We start from the raw sequence: 16,773 nt of genomic DNA, 5'->3' as shown, positions 1-16,773 counted from the left end.
CGGTGCCAATCTTCTGCTATATGAAGTCTTTCGTCTGAAAAAAATAATAAGCAAGCTTTCGGGACGAGACTCCACCGCCACGAGGCGGAACCAATCTATGGCTCCGGCAGAGCTGTTCTGCCGGGGACACTTCCCTCCGGGAGGGAGAAATCATCGCCATCGTCATCACCAATGATCCTCCCATCGGAGGAGGGTCAATCTCCATCAACATCTTCACTAGCACCATCTCCTCTCAAACCCTAGTTCATCTCTTGTATCCAATCTTTGTCCCAAAGCCTCAGATTGGTACCTTTGGGTTGGTAGTAGTGTTGATTACTCCTTGTAGTTGATGCTAGTTGGTTTATTTGGTGGAAGATTATATGTTCAGATCCATTATGCATATTAATACCCCTCTGATTATGAACAAGAATATGCTTTGTGAGTAGTTACGTTTGTTCCTGAGGACATGGGAGAAGTCTTGCTATTAGTAGTCATGTGAATTTGGTATTCGTTCGATATTTTGATGAGATGTATTTTGTCTCTCCTAGTGGTGTTATGTGAATGTCGACTACATGACACTTCACCATTGTTTGGGCCTAGAGGAAGGCATTGGGAAGTAATAAGTAGATGATGGGTTGCTAGAGTGACATAAGCTTAAACCCTAGTTTATGTGTTGCTTCGTAAGGGGCTGATTTGGATCCATATGTTTCATGCTATGGTTAGGTTTACCTTAATACTTCTTTTGTAGTTGCGGATGCTTGCAATAGGAGTTAATCATAAGTGGGATGCTTGTCCAAGTAAGGACAACACCCAAGCACCGGTCCACCCACATATCAAATTATCAAAGTACCAAACGCGAATCATGTGAGCGTGATGAAAACTAGCTTGACGATAGTTCCCATGTGTCCTCGGGAGCGCTTTTCTCTATATAAGAGTTTGTCCAGGCTTGTCCTTTGCTACAAAAAGGATTGGGCCACCTTGCTGCACTTTATTTACTTTTGTTACTTGTTGCTCGTTACAAATTATCTTATCACAAAACTATCAGTTACCTATAATTTCAGTGCTTGCAGAGAATACCTTGCTGAAAACCGCTTATCATTTCCTTCTGCTCCTTGTTGGGTTCGACTCTCTTACTTATCAAAGGGACTATGATAGATCCCCTATACTTTTGGGTCATCACTCAGTCAGAACAAATTCCTCAGAGACCAGAAGAACTTCGTCTCTATCACTGAAGAATATGACTGAACTGTATGAGATTTCCAATGGCTTCACTCGAAGGGATTGGTAGGTGTAGGATTTTGAGTTGAGCATCACATGGGAACTTTTCCTTAGTATGTCCTCGACCACCTCTAAAAGTACGGTGTTTCCTATGACTCAACCAAGAGAAAATGAAACTACGAAAACAATCTTCACGCTTCATGTTCCTCGAATGGATACCTAGTCTTCAAGGTCACACCAATTTCTTCATTTTCAAAGTCTTCAGAAAGTCTTCAAAAATCCAAAGTCTTCAGACGAAGAACTTCATTTTTAGGGGTCGACTTTCTCTGTAAATATGAAACTCCTCATAGAATTATAGACCTGTGTACACTCACAAACGCATTAGTCCCTTAACCTATAAGTCTTCAATACACCAAAATCACAAAGGGGCACTATATGCACTTACAATCTCCCCCTTTTTGGTGATTGATGACAACATAGGTTAAGTTTTCAACAGGGATAAACATATGAAGTGTAAATACTGATATTGAGGAATTGATTGCAAGATATAGAAGAACTCCCCCTGAAGATGTGCATAGCGAGGAATTTGCTTTTGAAGCAATGCACACTTGAAGAGTAGAATCATGGAGATCTCCCCCTATATCTTGTAATTCATACACGCATTTTTCATATAATATGAAGAATTTGAAATGCAAGATGAAATATGGTGACTGATGTAGTTCAACATGCATGCATTAGCATTAATGAGGAATAAGCATGCAGAAAGCTCAGCAAGAGTATCAGGCCACCATAGAGTTTAAGTTTACAACTCGATCCAACAAAGTCATCAAAAGAATGAGAGTTGTAACTTAGAAAAATAACGCCCATATAGATAGACCCGCTTGAAGACTAACTCAAATTTCTCCCCCTTTGTCATCGAATGACCAAAAGGATCGAAAATGAGGACTAACGCCCCTGAAGAATATCATGTTGATGGAGGAGCGCTAGCGTTGTTGCGGTCGTTTGTCATAGTAGGGCCTGCCGCAGTGTCGTCCAAGTCTTCATGCTCGTCGGTTTCGTGCGATGAAGAATATGAGCTGGCCACCAAGGAAGGAACCTTGACCTTCTTGAATTTCTTCAATGGAGGTGTAGACCAGTCAAAATCCTCCTTGAGACCCATTTTCTTCAGATCTTCTTCACCATATACATGTGATAGAATAGCCCAGGTGCGACCGAAGACTTCATGGAGGTAGTAATGGTTTTTCTTCACTACATTATGTGTGGCAGTCATGTTGTGAAGAATAGAACCAAACTGATGCTTAACCCATTTATGGTTTCGATCCACCTTCTGGTGAAGACTAAGCAGAAGGTCACGGTCAGTCATCACACGAGGAGCAGTGGCTTGAGGATTTGGCTTGGATGCATGGGCAGCAGAATCATGAGTGGCAGAGTCATCATTGGTGGAATAAATGCAGCTTTGAGAAACTGACCGTCCAATGGACAAATGCCTTCATCAACAACAGCAGTAGCCTTGCCCTTTTCATCAGCTGAGGAATAGGTCCGCTTGAGGACTTCGATTGGGGGCAAGTAGCTGAGGTGATTCTGAAAATCAGCCTTGTAGTTGAGTGAAGACCTTGTTCTGAGGAATCTCATAATCCATGGTGCATAGGGCTTCAGCTCAAACGGAGAAAGTGCAACATTTGCCAGAGTCCTCGTGAAGAAATCATGATAGTTGACGGGTATGCCATGAATGATGTTGAATACCAGATTCTTCATGATGCCAATAATTTCCTCATCAGAGGAGTCGTGGCCTTTGATTGGACTCATAGTCTCTGTCAGAATGCGATAGACTGTCCTTGGTACATACTGCAATTCCTTCATGAGGAATTTGGTCCATGAGGCTTGACCAGGTTTCAGAGGCTTCATAAGAACTTGCATATAATGGGCAGTCAGTTCAGGCTCTTGGTAGAGGCAACGAGCTCCTTCAGGTGGAGGACTGATGGGCAGGGCGTGAAGTAATTCAGAGGCCGGTGCCTTGTAGTGAGTATTTTCGGTCATCCAGTCCAAAACCCAGGAGTTCACATCGTCACCATCTCCTGTGATAGGCAGTGTTGCGTAGAATTGAAGAATGAGCTCTTCATTCCAATCAACTATGTCTGTGCAAAAGTTCAGGAGGCCTGTGCCGTGAAGCACACTGAGGATAGGAGTGAAGCATGGCAGTGATTCCATGTCCACATGAGGAATATGCTCGTGGTCGACGACTTTGTCTTGTTGAAGAGCATTGAAGAATAGAAGTTGGCCTGGCTGGCGGTCCAGAAGCGCTTTCTTCTAAGACGAGCAGAATCATAGGGATTGTAGTCAGTGAAGAACACGTGCTCGCCGAAGAAATCATCAGCCTTGGATTTCTGCTTCTTTGAGAATGGATCCTTTGGCTTGGGCTGAGGAGTGTCAGTCAATTGCATTATCACATCAGGAATCGCAATCTCAGGTTGCACAGGCTGAGGAATTTCTGCTTCTTCTTCAGTGACAACCTAGGTCTTTAATTCTTCATTTTCATTTTCTTCAGCTCTAGTGGCTGGAATTTCTTCATGGACAGACGGTGTGGCATGTGGTTCATCAGAGCCGATTTGTACTGTAGTTACTGGGGACTGAGGAATTTGTTGCAACGGTGTGAACAGTGGAGAGTTGGGGTCCTAACTTTCCCAAAAGTCATCATTCAGCACGGGTGTGGTACAGCCAATGTCCACATCTTCTTCTTCCATTTCTTCAACGTCGGCCTCTTCAGCAGTGAACTGAGGCATGGGCGAGGAAACTGTGGGGGTTGAAGGGATTGCATCCAATTCAATTTCTTCATCCAACTGCTCTGACGAAGCAGCAGAAGGATTCTCTTCATCGGATTCACTAGGAATCACATAATCTTCATCAAAAGGAACAAGGTCCTTTGATGGCATGGTGGATATAGGAACAACATCAATGGGATTAGCAAACGAGCTGGTCAAAGGCTTCATCTTCTTCGGAGCTGAAGAATCTGATGAAGTTGATGCTTTCCTTTTCTTCACATCTGATGCAGATGGAAGGATTGGAGTTGGAGTAGGCACAGGAGGAGCAGAGGAATTTGGTTGAATGTCATCAGTGGTGCTGGCATTTTCTTCAGTCGGCTGAGCAAATGCTTTAGCCTGAGGATTTTCTTGTTGCGTCGAGGCTGCAACATTGGAGGTGAACTTTTCAGACAATTTCACAAACCTGACTTTGGCTCCAAGCCATTCAGCACTGTATGCGTCAAATTCATCACTGAGTTTCTTGATCTCAGATTGAATAGTGACAAGTTCTTCAGTTGTCATAGAGACAACATTTTTCTTCAGGAAGCGCTCCTTCCTGTACTGCGCTTTCTTGATCTGCCTGGCCTTTTCAAATTTCCATTTCTCTTCTTGAATGAAGGCAGTCAGCATATGTCTTTGGCCAGGTGTCAACTTGAAATCGGGCATAGGAGTGTTGGGGTCCTTGTGCCAGAGATCAATGTAACCGAGGATCAACTTGGGATCCAGAAGAAGAGGCACATTGCTGCCTTTGGCTCTAGCAGCCTTGACTTGCCTATCTCTGATGATTTCGGCAAGTTCCTCATCATCAACTTCGTCTTCATTAGACGGCACTTGGAAGGCGACCTGCTTCTTGTGAGGACTTGGGCGAGAGCCACGTCCAGCAATGGCCTTTGTCTTCAGCAGAGAGGGTCCTGTTGAAGAATGTGGTGCAGCTGAGTAACTAGCAGAAGCTCCTGAGGCAATAGAGATGCCTGTCATCCTTTGGCACGTGGCAAGGTGCACAGGTGCAGAGGATTTTGTTGGATCAACTGAGGACTTTGGCGGAGGAGCAGAGGACTTTGGAGCGGGAGCGGCATGAGGAGTTGGCTGTGAGGGCTTTGAGGATTCTGGCCGTGAGGGCATTGCTGAGGAACTTGGCCGTGAGGGCATTGAAGGTGAAGACCTTGGCTTTTGAGCAGGCTTCTTTGCCATGGCCTTCTTCGGCTTGATAGCAGAGGCCTCAGCAGTGGCAGCAGCAGCAGCAGAGTCTTCGTTGAATTTCCTAACTGCTTCCCTTGCTTGTCTGGCCAATTTTGGCTGGCGCTTAGCGCATTCATCAGGATAATCCTCACCGCGCTTGAGGCTGGTGCGATCTGCTTCTTGGCCAGGTGCCAATGGAGGTCTTGGGCAGGGAGAATTTAGCGCGAATTTCTTCATGTATTTGGGAGTAACATATCTGTACTCCCTCCACTCTCTTGCCCATCTCCTCTCTATCCTTTGGATGCGCACTTTGCGCTGATTCTTGTCCTCCTTTCCAAACTTGGCCTCATCAGGAGTGCAGTAGTCTTTGTATATGCCATCAAGGATCTCAAAAGCAGTATTAATTTCAGGCCTTTTTCCTCCTTTTTGTGGCTTCTTTCCATCAGCCATTTTCTTCAGATGAGGAATTTGAACAATGGAATTCTCTGAAGATGTATGCAATTTTTCTTTGAGGAATGCTGCAAATGAGTTAAGTTGATGAGAACCTAGTGATTTAGCAGCGGACTTGAGTACCTGTGAACAGAGTATAGTTGCGAGGAATTTGGAGAGGTCATATGCGTTCTCAGAAGGTTTTGTAAAAAGAACAAGTTTGAGGAATTTGACCAGATGAGTCTTGAAGAATTTCACTAAGCAATTTTGTCTTAGGTTCCAGAGTTGTATAGATCGAAGATCCACACAATTGAGGAATCTTGAAGAAAAAAATGCTGCTTAGAGAAACGAATCAAGAACAGATGACATGTTAGGTGTTTAGTGTGTGAGGATTTGAAGAAAAACACTTTTGAAGATTTTGTAGTAGTCATTTGAATCAAAGAGGGTAGTAAAAGTAACTTTTAATTACCCTGGATGAAGAACATGAAGAACTGAGAGGTGTAGATGTGAAGTTCGTCAGTTCAGATCTCCCACGCCCTAACTCGGTAGAGGAAGACAGCTATGGCGGCGGCGGAGGGAAGAAATCCGCGGCCGGCGCGGGTACGACGGCGATGAGCTCGAGGCAGTGAAGCTCTTCCTCGCCGGTGATGATGAAGTAGCGGCGGCGCTAGGGTTTGAGAAGCTCGAGCTGGAGTGAGGTCGAGAGGAGTAGAAGAGAAGTGAGGAAGGGAGGGGTATATATAGCCACGGTGAAAAACTGTTCACCCAAAGAATTTGGACGAACGTGCCCCTGACCCTTCTCATTCGCTTGGCATGTGTCACCCACGTACTGAGAAGTGGAGATCGTGTGAGATCGTGGGTGAATAGATAAATGTTTCGTGGAATGCGGAACGGTTTGGCGGCAAAGCCGAAAATTTAGATAAGATAAGTTAAAAGTTCCGTTCGCAAATTCTTCAGCTGACAAGGACACAGTGAAGATTTTGAACGAGTTTCAAATAGAATGCACATGAAGAATTTGTGAATAGATTGGATTGAGTTTAGCATAGAGGGGGAAGGGTCCGACCACATTCAGTTAGCAGAAAAAAGCAACTTGAAGAAATAGCAATAAGTGAATGCTGTAGAGGACATAAACTCATATATATCAATATAGCCAACGAAGAAAAACAACGGAAACCGTGAAGACTATTCAAAGTTGAAGAACATGAACAACTGAGGAATTTCAAAACTAAGGAAAAACTCAAATTGAAGATTTTCAACTTTTGGTGGTGGCGTGACCCACCGTATAAGAATGATGATTTCAGACACCGCGTACAATTGTCGTAGGGCTCTGAGAATCAAATTCTTCATTAATTTCTTCACACATAGAGTGTTATTCTTCATTGATTGAAGAAAAACGTTTCTTCATGTGTTGCACATCTAAGTCATCAATTTGCATCAGTGTTAGGATGAGTGTCCTTTTCAAAGAACATTCGAAGATTCTAGGATATTTAGCTCACACCGCAACTTGCTAAATCTCTTCTCATCCAAGGGCTTTGTGAAGATATCGGCTAGCTGTTCTTCAGTCTTCACATGCTCAATAGAGATGTCGCCCTTCAACACATGATCATGAAGAAAATGATGACGAATCTAAATGTGCTTTGTCTTCGAGTGCTGAACTGGGTTATGAGCAATCTTGATGGCACTCTCATTGTCACAGTAGAGAGGCACATTCTTCACGTTGACGTTGTAGTCCTTGAGAGTTTGCTTCATCCACAGCAATTGATCACAGCAAGAACCAGCAGCAATGTACTCAGCTTGAGCAGTAGACAGTGATACGCAGTTCTGTTTCTTCGAGGACCAACAGACAAATGATCGTCCGAGGAAATGGCATGTGCCAGATGTTGACTTGCGGTCCACACGATCACCAGCATAGTCAGAGTCTTTTGATTGAAGTCAATACCATTTTCATCAGTGCATAGATGACCATTTGTGGGCATAGGAATTTTGACCCCTTTGCAATCTTGCATACCGAATTTCCTCAGTACATCCTTGAGGTATTTCTCATGAGATATGAATATGCCATTGCGTTGTTGATGAATTTGAAGACCTAAAATGAATTTCAATTCTCCCATCATAGACATTTCATATTCCTCTCTCATCATGTAACCAAATTCGTCAGTGTAACGTTGGTCAGTACAGCCAAAGATAATATCATCAACATATATTTGGCACACAAACAATTCACCATCATAAGACTTAGTGAAAAGTGTAGGATCAAGTGAACCGGGTTTGAAGCCTTTCTTCATGAGGAATTCCTTCAAAGTATCATACCACGCCCGAGGGGCCTGCTTGAGGCCATAGAGGGCCTTATTGAGTCTAAAGACTTTGTCAGGATGCTTTGGATCTTCAAAACCTGGGGGTTGAGCATCATATACTTCTTCCTCAAGCTTACTATTGAGGAATGCACTTTTCACATCCATTTGATATAAAGTGATATCATGATGGTTAGCATAAGCAAGTAATATGCGAATTGCCTCAAGTCTAGCAACAGGTGCAAAAGTTTCATCGAAATCAATTCCTTCAAACTGTGTGTAGCCTTGAGCTACAAGCCATGCCTTATTCCTCACCACAAGGCCATTTTCATCTTGCTTGTTGCGGTAGATCCACTTTGTGCCAATGATATTGTGCTTGCGATGATCTGGACGTTTGACCAATTCCAAGACGTTGTTGAGCTCGAACTGATGTAATTCTTCTTGCATAGCTTGAATCCACTCAGGTTCCAAAAAGCTTCATCTACCTTAGTGGGCTCTGTGATAGAGACAAAAGCAAAGTGCCCACAAAATTTAGATAAATGTGAAGCTTTTGAGCGTGTGAGAGGACCTGGTGCTTCAATATCATCAATGATCTTTTCAACTTGCACTTCTTTTGCAACGCGAGGATGAGCTAGTTGTCGTCGAGGAATTTGATCGGCATTTTCTTCAGGTGCCTTAGCTCAACGTTCTTCACGTTCTAGAATGAATTCTTCAGCAGATTCTTCTGTAGGAATGACATCCTCAGTAGCCTTGAACTTGATAGATTCCTCAGGTGCTGGTTCATCTATCACAGAAGGTAGATGCTCTCTTTGTGAGCCATTAGTTTCATCGAACCGCACATCTACAGTATCAACAACCTTGTGAAGAATGTTGTTGAAGACTCTGTAGGTGTGCGAGTCCTTTCCTTAACCAAGCATGAAACCTTCATGAGCTTTCGGTGCAAATTTAGAGTTGTGATGAGGATCTCTAATCCAACATTTAGCACCGAAGACTTTGAAATCACTCACATTGGGTTTAGTGTAATTGAGGAGTTCATAGGCAGTCTTCTTTAAGAATTTGTGAAGATAAACTCTATTGATGATGGGGCACGCAGTATCAATTGCCTCAATCCAGAAGCGACGAGGCGTCTTATATTCATCAAGCATAGTGGGGGCCATCTCAGCAAGAGTCCTATTCTTGCGCTCCACGACGCCATTCTGCTGAGGAGTATAAGGAGCAGATAACTCATGAGTAATACCAAGTTCATCAAGATAGTCATCAAGACTAGAATTCTTGAACTCGGTTCCATTGTCAATTCTGATGTGCTTGATCTTCACACCAAAGTTGGTTGAAGCCCTCGAGGAAAATCATTTGAAGACTTCCTGCACTTCATGTTTGTAAGTAACAATGTGTACCCATGTGTAACGATAGTAATCATCAACAATAACAAAGCCATATTGAGATGCATCATTTGAAACTATTGAGTAATGATTAGGACCAAACAGATCCATGTGAAGCAATTCAAATAGTCAAGTTGTGGTCATGATAGTCTTCGCTGGATGCTTAGCCTTTGTCATCTTCCCAGCTTCACAGGTTCCGCATAAGTGACCCTTGACGAATTTGACATTCTCAATGCCAATGACATGCTTCTTCTTCGCAAGCGTGTGCAAATTCCTCATGCCTGCATGACCAAGTCGTCGATGCCATAGCCACCCTTATGAAGCTTTTGCAAGTAGGCATACGGCTGGTTGTGGTCCTATAGAGAAATCAACAATATACAAGTCTCCTCTCCTAAAGCCTTCGAAGACTTTGGAATTGTCAGCTTCCATGATCACAACACAACGATGCTTGCCAAAGACAACAACCATATCAAGATCACAAAGCATTAAGACAGACGTGAGGTTGTATCCTAAGGACTCGACAAGCATGACTTTGTCCATGTGTCGATCCTTTGAGATTGCAACCTTACCTAGACCCAATACCTGACTTTTGCCATTGTCAGCGAAGATGATATGCTTCAGATGTGATGGAGATAGGGGAGCATCCATCAATAGAATCTTGTCACCAGTCATGTGATTTGTACATCCACTATCGAGGACCCACTCAGTGGCTTTGGGTTGATCATCCTACAGATGAATTAGTGCAGCTTACGAACTCATATACTTCATCAGTGAAGAATATGACATCAATTCATCAGGTCAATTTCATCAAGTAATATAGCAGATAAGGCAATATGAGGACGTGAGAAATGAAAGTTCATTTCTTCATGATTAGCTTGCGTCCTTTCAGGCATTTCTCAGGTCTCCAGCAAATTCTTCAGACGTTCAAGCACGTCTGGAGACCTGACCCTGCAGAAGAAATTAGTTCTTTTTCTTCACCACCCACATCTGAAGGGGTGGCAAAGAGTTCATCACTCTGCGAGCTCCATATGAGAAAGGTGGCATAGAATCCAATCCATTTCGTTTCACATAGGAGTTAGGATAAGCATATGAATAAGCAGAGAAATTCTTCGAGGACTTATGAACATAATGGTTAGAAGAATAATGCTCATATTCATAGCCCTTAGCTCTTCCCTCCGAAACAGAGTTGTTAGCACGATGATATTCATATGAGGACTTTGATCCTTTTGAGGAATTTGATCCACGTGAGGAATTTCGTCCGTATGAGGACTTGGATCCATATGAAGACTTTGGTCCATATGAAGAATTTGATCTGGGGCTCCTATTCTTCACAGGTGGTGTCATGATGACATTCACGTGAAGACTTTCAAGGCACTTTTTGGGAACCCAGATTTTCTTCATAGGGGAACCGTTCCTGCAGTTAGTGCCAACATATCTAGCAAATACTTCACCATTCTCATTTTTGAACAGTTTATAGTTGGAGTCAAATGACTCATCAGAAGAATGAGGAGATTCACATGTAAAGCCAGATAGATTAGATGGATCTACTGGAGGTCCCTTTGCAGCAACCCATGAGGTTTTGGGGTACTGCTCGGGCTTCCAATATGTACCATCAGCGTTGAGTTTCCTCTCAAAGGCAATACCCTCTTTCCTAGGGTTCCTGTTGAGGATCTGCTTTTTAAGCACATCACAAAGAGTCTGATGCCCTTTGAGGCTTTTGTACATGCCTGTCATGTACAATTCCTTCAACCCTGCATCATCAGTGATACTAGCAATGTCCTCGGATGAGGAATTAGTGATAGCAGAGACAGTTGAAGAATTTGTAACATTAGAATCATTTGAACATTCAGGTGAAGAATTAGCAGATTCACGTTCAATGCATTTCAAGCAAGGAGGAACAAATTCTTCCTGAGCAGCGCTGATTTGTTCAGCAAGTAATGAATCGCGCTCCTTCTGAAGATCTTCATAACTCACTCTTAGCTTCTCAAGATCTTGCTTTCTCTGAAGAAATTCATAAGAAAGCTTCTCATGATCGGATAAGAGAGTGTTATGATGACCTTGAAGGTTTTCAAACCTAGACTGAAGTCTCTGAAGACTCTCAGCCAAAGCTTTCGACTGGTCCATTTCTTCACCCAACATATCATCACTCTTATTTAGCATGTATTAAACTTTTTCCAAAGCTCTTTGTTGTTTAGTGGCAAGGGAAGCAAGTTTGACATAGCTGGGTCCAAATTCATCACCAGATTCATCATCACTGGATTCAGATAGATAGCATTCAGTTACCTTTGCATCTTTTGCTATAAGGCATGGTGCAGAAGATGATGATTCTGGTTCGAATGTCATCGCTTTAAGAGATTCCTTGAAGTCCTCAAACCAAGGATCGTGACGGGTTCGATGACCTTCATAGACCTCACAGAGACGGTCCCAGATAAGCTTCGCATGATCGAGATGCATGATATTCCTGAACTGATTTTGAGACAGACAGGAGCAGATGACGTCCTTCGCCGTGAGGTTGAGAACAGTGTACTTGCGAATGTCATCAGCTTCCGCCATCTTGCACATATCGGTCAGACCAATCTTAGTGACGGTCCACAGCTCGTTGTTCATCGCCATGAGGCGGTTCTTCATCATGGCCTTCCACTTGGGATACTCGTGACCGTCAAAGATGGGGCATGACACAGTCTTCATTCCTGTGGTCGACATAACTAAAACTCCAGGCGGTTAAACCAAAATCACACAGAACAAGGGAGTACCTTGCTCTGATACCAATTGAAAGTGCATTATATCGACTAGAGGGGGGTGAATAGGCGATTTTTATGAATTCTTCACTGAGGAATTTGCGGGTGAGGAAATTCCTTAGCAAAGAACTACTTGTAGTGGAATAAGTACTCAGAAGTAAACATAACAGAACATAGGCATGGTCATCATAATGAAATGAAGACAAGCAAAGCGTACAGAAAGCGTAAACACAGGATAACACAGGATGAAGACAAACACACTAAAGAAATTGAACTGAGGAAATTGAGAAAGTCTTCAGTCGAAGTCTTCAAACACAGATATGAACAAGCGCACAACACAGTTATGAGGAAATGAAAGAGTTGAGGAAGTAGAACCAGTAAGCTTGGTGAAGACAATGATTTGGTAGACCGGTTCCAACTGCTGTCTCAGTTGTACATCTGGTTGGAGCGTCTAGGTATTTAAACCTGAGGACACACAGTCCCGGACACACAGTCCTCACCGTATTCTCCTTGAGCTAAGGTCACGCAGACCTCGCCCAAAACTCGTGGCAAGTCTTTAGGTGACTTCCGAACCTTCACAAACTCGGTCACTCGGTGATCCACAATTCCTCTTGGATGCTCTAGACCATGAGGCCTAATCGTCTGGAAGAAGCACAGTCTTCAAAGGTAACAAGTGTCGGATCCACACATGATCAATCTCTTCAGATATGCTCAATCACTTTGGGTTTGTAGGTGTTTGGGTTTGGGTTTTCCTCACTTGATGATTTTCGCTCAAAGTCCTCGGAGGATGGGATGCTCTCAAATGACAAGTGTCAGTTTCTCGGAGCAGCCAACCAGCTAGTGGTTGTAGGGGGCGGCTATTTATAGCCTAGCGAGTAGCCCGACATGATTAGACATAAATGCCCTTCAATGATATGACCGTTAGGTGGGTAGATATGTTGGGACAGCTGGCACAAGGCACATCAACGGTCGGAAATTTGCGTATCAAATTCCTCAGGGCTATCATGTTCCTCACTGTGTAGGCAATCCGCACTGGCGAATTCCTAACTCCTCAGTCAGAACAAATTCCTCAGAGACCAGAAGAACTTCGTCTCTATCACTGAAGAATATAACTAAACTGTATGAGATTTCCAATGGCTTCACTCGAAGGGATTGGTGGGTGTAGGATTTTGAGTTGAGCATGACATGGAAACTTTTCCTTAGTATTTCCTCGACCCCCTTTAACAGTACGGTGTTTCCTATGACTCAACAAAGAGAAAATGAAACTACGAAAACAATCTTCACGCTTCATGTTCCTCGAATGGATACCTAGTCTTCAAGGTCACACCAATTTGTTCATTTTCAAAGTCTTCAGACGAAGAACTTCATTTTTAGGGGTCGACTTTCTCTGCAAATATCAAACTCCTCATAGACTTATAGACCTGTGTACACTCACAAACGCATTAGTCCCTCAACCTATAAGTCTTCAATACACCAAAATCACTAAGGGGCACTAGATGCACTTACAATAGCCCACCAGTCCGACCCATTGATAATAGGTCGGACGCCCGAGGACCCCTTAATCCAGGACTCCCTCGGTAGCCTCTGAACCTGGCTTCAATGACGAGACGTCCGGCGCGCAGATTGTCTTCAGCATTGCAAGGCGGGTCCCCTTTATCCCGAACTCCAAGATAGTCTTCGGACGCGATGATAGTATCCGGACCTGTCACACACCATACATATCCATAGAGAGAATATAATTTTACATGAGTCCAATCCGCTGACAAATTATTGGTAGCATGACATCACGCCCGACCGGTCATAACTCCGGACCGTTTTGTGCCCGACGCTCCATGCCCCAAGACGTGGTTGCAATTGGCACGTCTTGTCAGAGCAGAGATCGTGTCCCCTTATCGTGGGATTTTCAGCATGGGTAACCCAACCGTGCCGTTTATACAGCCCTTGGGAACAAGGAATTCTAAGGCGAGTGGGGGGCGTTCAATATTTACTGCCTTTATAAGGGGATAAGGATTCCCTCTTCTTCCCCGCGCCCTCTTTCTATCTCCGCGCTTCCAATCTCGAGCTCCAGCGCCCAAGTTCCCATCTCCTTTCCACTCGAGCTAGCACTCAACCATGTCTGGATCCGGTTCAGGGCAAGTGGATGGTCTCCTCCATCAAGGTGGAGGACATTACTGAGCTTCGGGCAGCCGGATACTTGGCGAAGGAAATCGCCCACCGTCTGCCGGCCGAGGGACAAGTCGTCCCCACGCCGGAGCCCAACGAGAGGATGGTTTTCATTCCTCATTTCCTCCGTGGACCGGGGTTCCCACTCCACCCTTTCGTCTGCGGGCTGATGTATTATTACGGGATAGATTTCCACGATCTGTCCCCGAACTCATTCCTCAGCATCTCGGTGTTTATCATTGTGTGTGAGGCCTTCCTCCGCATCCAACCCCACTTCGGACTATGGCTCAAAGTCTTCAACGTGAAGCCGAAGGTGGTGGATGGGCAGCACGCGGAGTGTGGAGGAGCCATGGTGAGTAAGCTATCCAACGTCTCCTGGCCGAAAGGTACTTTTGTGGATACAGTGTAGGAGTGGTAGAAACAGTGGTTCTATGTCACAGAACCCCGCGGCACCACCTGGGCCGCAGCTGCCGAATTCCGCTCCGGTGCTCCCATGCGACTCACCTCCTGGGTTGAGAAGAGTCCGAACTGGTGTTCGCCCGATGAGCTGATTGCGCTACAGACGCGCATTCAAAGCATGATAGCCAAGAATGTCAAGCTTGTCGATGTAATTCAGGTGATGCTGGTTCGCCGGATCCTCCCGTGTCAGCGCAGAAGTCACCCTCTGTGGGAGTTTAATCCGAAGAAGCATCAAACCCTGGTGAGGCTCTTCGAAACCACTCACACAGGCGCCTGGAAGTTGCTCTTTAAGGGCAACAAGGAACCGCCGGCCACAGATTCAGACCGCGGGCACGACGTTAAACACCTCGCTAGCGACGGATGTTATTTTTAGCGTGTTCCCTACTTGTTCGTTTCGAGAATGATGTCTGAGCTTTTAGCATTTGCTTTTTCAGGATTGGATGGAGAGGGAGAAGAGGATTCGGTGTCCGGCTCTGCTGCGTGAAGAACCGGTCATCCCGCATCTAGCGAAGATGCTGGTGTCGGCACCTTATAAGGCCCCGGAGAAGAAGGCCAAGGGGGCCAACAGTGGCCCCAGTCGCAAGGGCGCTTCAGACGTGATGTCCGAAGACGAAGAAACCCATTCCTCCGTCCCTGAGGACGATGACGAGGAAGAGGAGGAGGAGGAGAAGAAGAACCCTCTCCCTGAGGAGGGAAAGAAGAAAAGGGGGGCCTCCATGAATCTGGAGGCGGGAACGCCCAAGAAGGGGAAGGGCGCCCTTGCGGTCAACACCGCGTGGGACGTGGACAGCAGTCCGGAGTGACGCCCCCGTACTAAACCTCGGGCCACATCGTAAGTACTACGACTAACATATGCAAGTGTATCCGGCCTCTCCCCTTTATAGTTTTGACATGGTTGATCATGCTATTGTAGTCCGGCGCGCGACAACATCCAGCGATCCTCTTCTGGAGGTTCGTTGGATCCGGCAGAAATGGCCAGCGCGTCACCGCCGACCGCTGACTCCCCCGAGGCCCAGGATGACGCCGAAGTGCTGTCCCGAAGGACCGCTCCGAGCCAGGGGGTGACCAGGACGCTGTCCAGGAGGCGCCGCAAGGCGAGACCTCCGCTGCCGGACACATGGGGGAGCAGGCCCCCATGGAGACTGGCGAGGAGGGACGTGTTCAGTTCGGCCCTCAGCCGAATACGATTCTGGAGAACCGTACGGTTCCGGAATCCGGCAAGCACCCTCCTTCGAAGGAGGGAAATGTGCTGATTCCACCGGTGGCCCCTGTCCAACCAGGGGCTCCGGATAACTTGATGGAGGCGCTACGAGGCGCCTCCGTTGTGGACGAGCAGCGTGCTCTTATGGGTGCAGTGATCGAGAAGGTTCAGTCCGCCAAGAGCGGACTAAACGAGGCCTACCGCAACCTGTTGACAGGTTTTCAGGTAAGTCGCGTAGAAAGAGAACAATCCCATGCAGACAGTAGCCCCTGAGACACTGTCCGGTGTTTGGGAAGAGAGACCGTACAAAGGATCCATCCTTTGTTGTAGGAGACTAACTTGATATGTATGAATAAGCAGGCGTCGCTGTTGGCCGCGACCTCCCATACTGCCGAAGTCTGTGAACTGAAGCAGAGGCTGGAGCGAGCCAAGAACGAGCTCGGCCAGGTGAAGACTCAGCTCCAGGAGAAGCAAGGTGTGTAACGACTTGCTGTGTATTCGGAAAGAATAAGTGGTGAGTATTGACAGGAATGTCATAACATGTTTAGGGGCGGCGACAGAGGTCGAGGCCATGAAAAATGCCCTGGCCGAAGCCGAGGGGAAGGCTGTCCAGCAGCAAGCCGCCCGTAAGAAGCTCAAGGCCTGGGTCGACGAGGTCCAGAAGGAGCTCCAGGACGCGGTGAAGAAGTGCGAGGCCCACGAGCGCAATGCGTCGGTCCGAGAGACCGAGCTTGCCAAGGCTCGTCAGAGCGCGGAGGCCGCACGGAATGAGGCCCAGGACGCCCTCAAAGAAGTCCAGGAGGCCAAGAAGATCGCGGCTGCTAAGGCATTTAACAGGCAAAGCAAGTATGCGGAGAGGAAGTACCTTTTACTAACCCAGATTCGGAGTTGCCCAGGGGCTTTTGCGGATCTACCACGCAGCGTGTCCGATGCGGCGGA

The 16,773-nt window shown here is 45.8% G+C and overlaps 1 protein-coding gene across 1 annotated transcript; it reads right to left on the bottom strand.

Moving 5' to 3' along the window:
* Positions 1-10,257: 10,257 nt before the first annotated feature.
* LOC123075058 (uncharacterized) lies at positions 10,258-11,961 on the bottom strand (the record flags this gene model as incomplete). The annotated part of the gene is made up of 3 exons (XM_044497743.1): positions 11,794-11,961; positions 11,557-11,682; positions 10,258-11,274 (listed from the first exon to the last, which is right to left on the bottom strand). Coding segments are annotated over exons 1-3 (1,311 nt in total), but the record flags the coding sequence as incomplete, so codon positions are not given.
* Between the last annotated feature and the right edge of the window lie 4,812 nt (positions 11,962-16,773).

This window comes from Triticum aestivum, chromosome 3D, assembly GCF_018294505.1.
Source record: "Triticum aestivum cultivar Chinese Spring chromosome 3D, IWGSC CS RefSeq v2.1, whole genome shotgun sequence".
Lineage (NCBI taxonomy): Eukaryota > Viridiplantae > Streptophyta > Magnoliopsida > Poales > Poaceae > Triticum > Triticum aestivum.
Note: the sequence above shows the minus strand (reverse complement) of the source record. Positions and strands in the feature narration are given on the sequence as shown.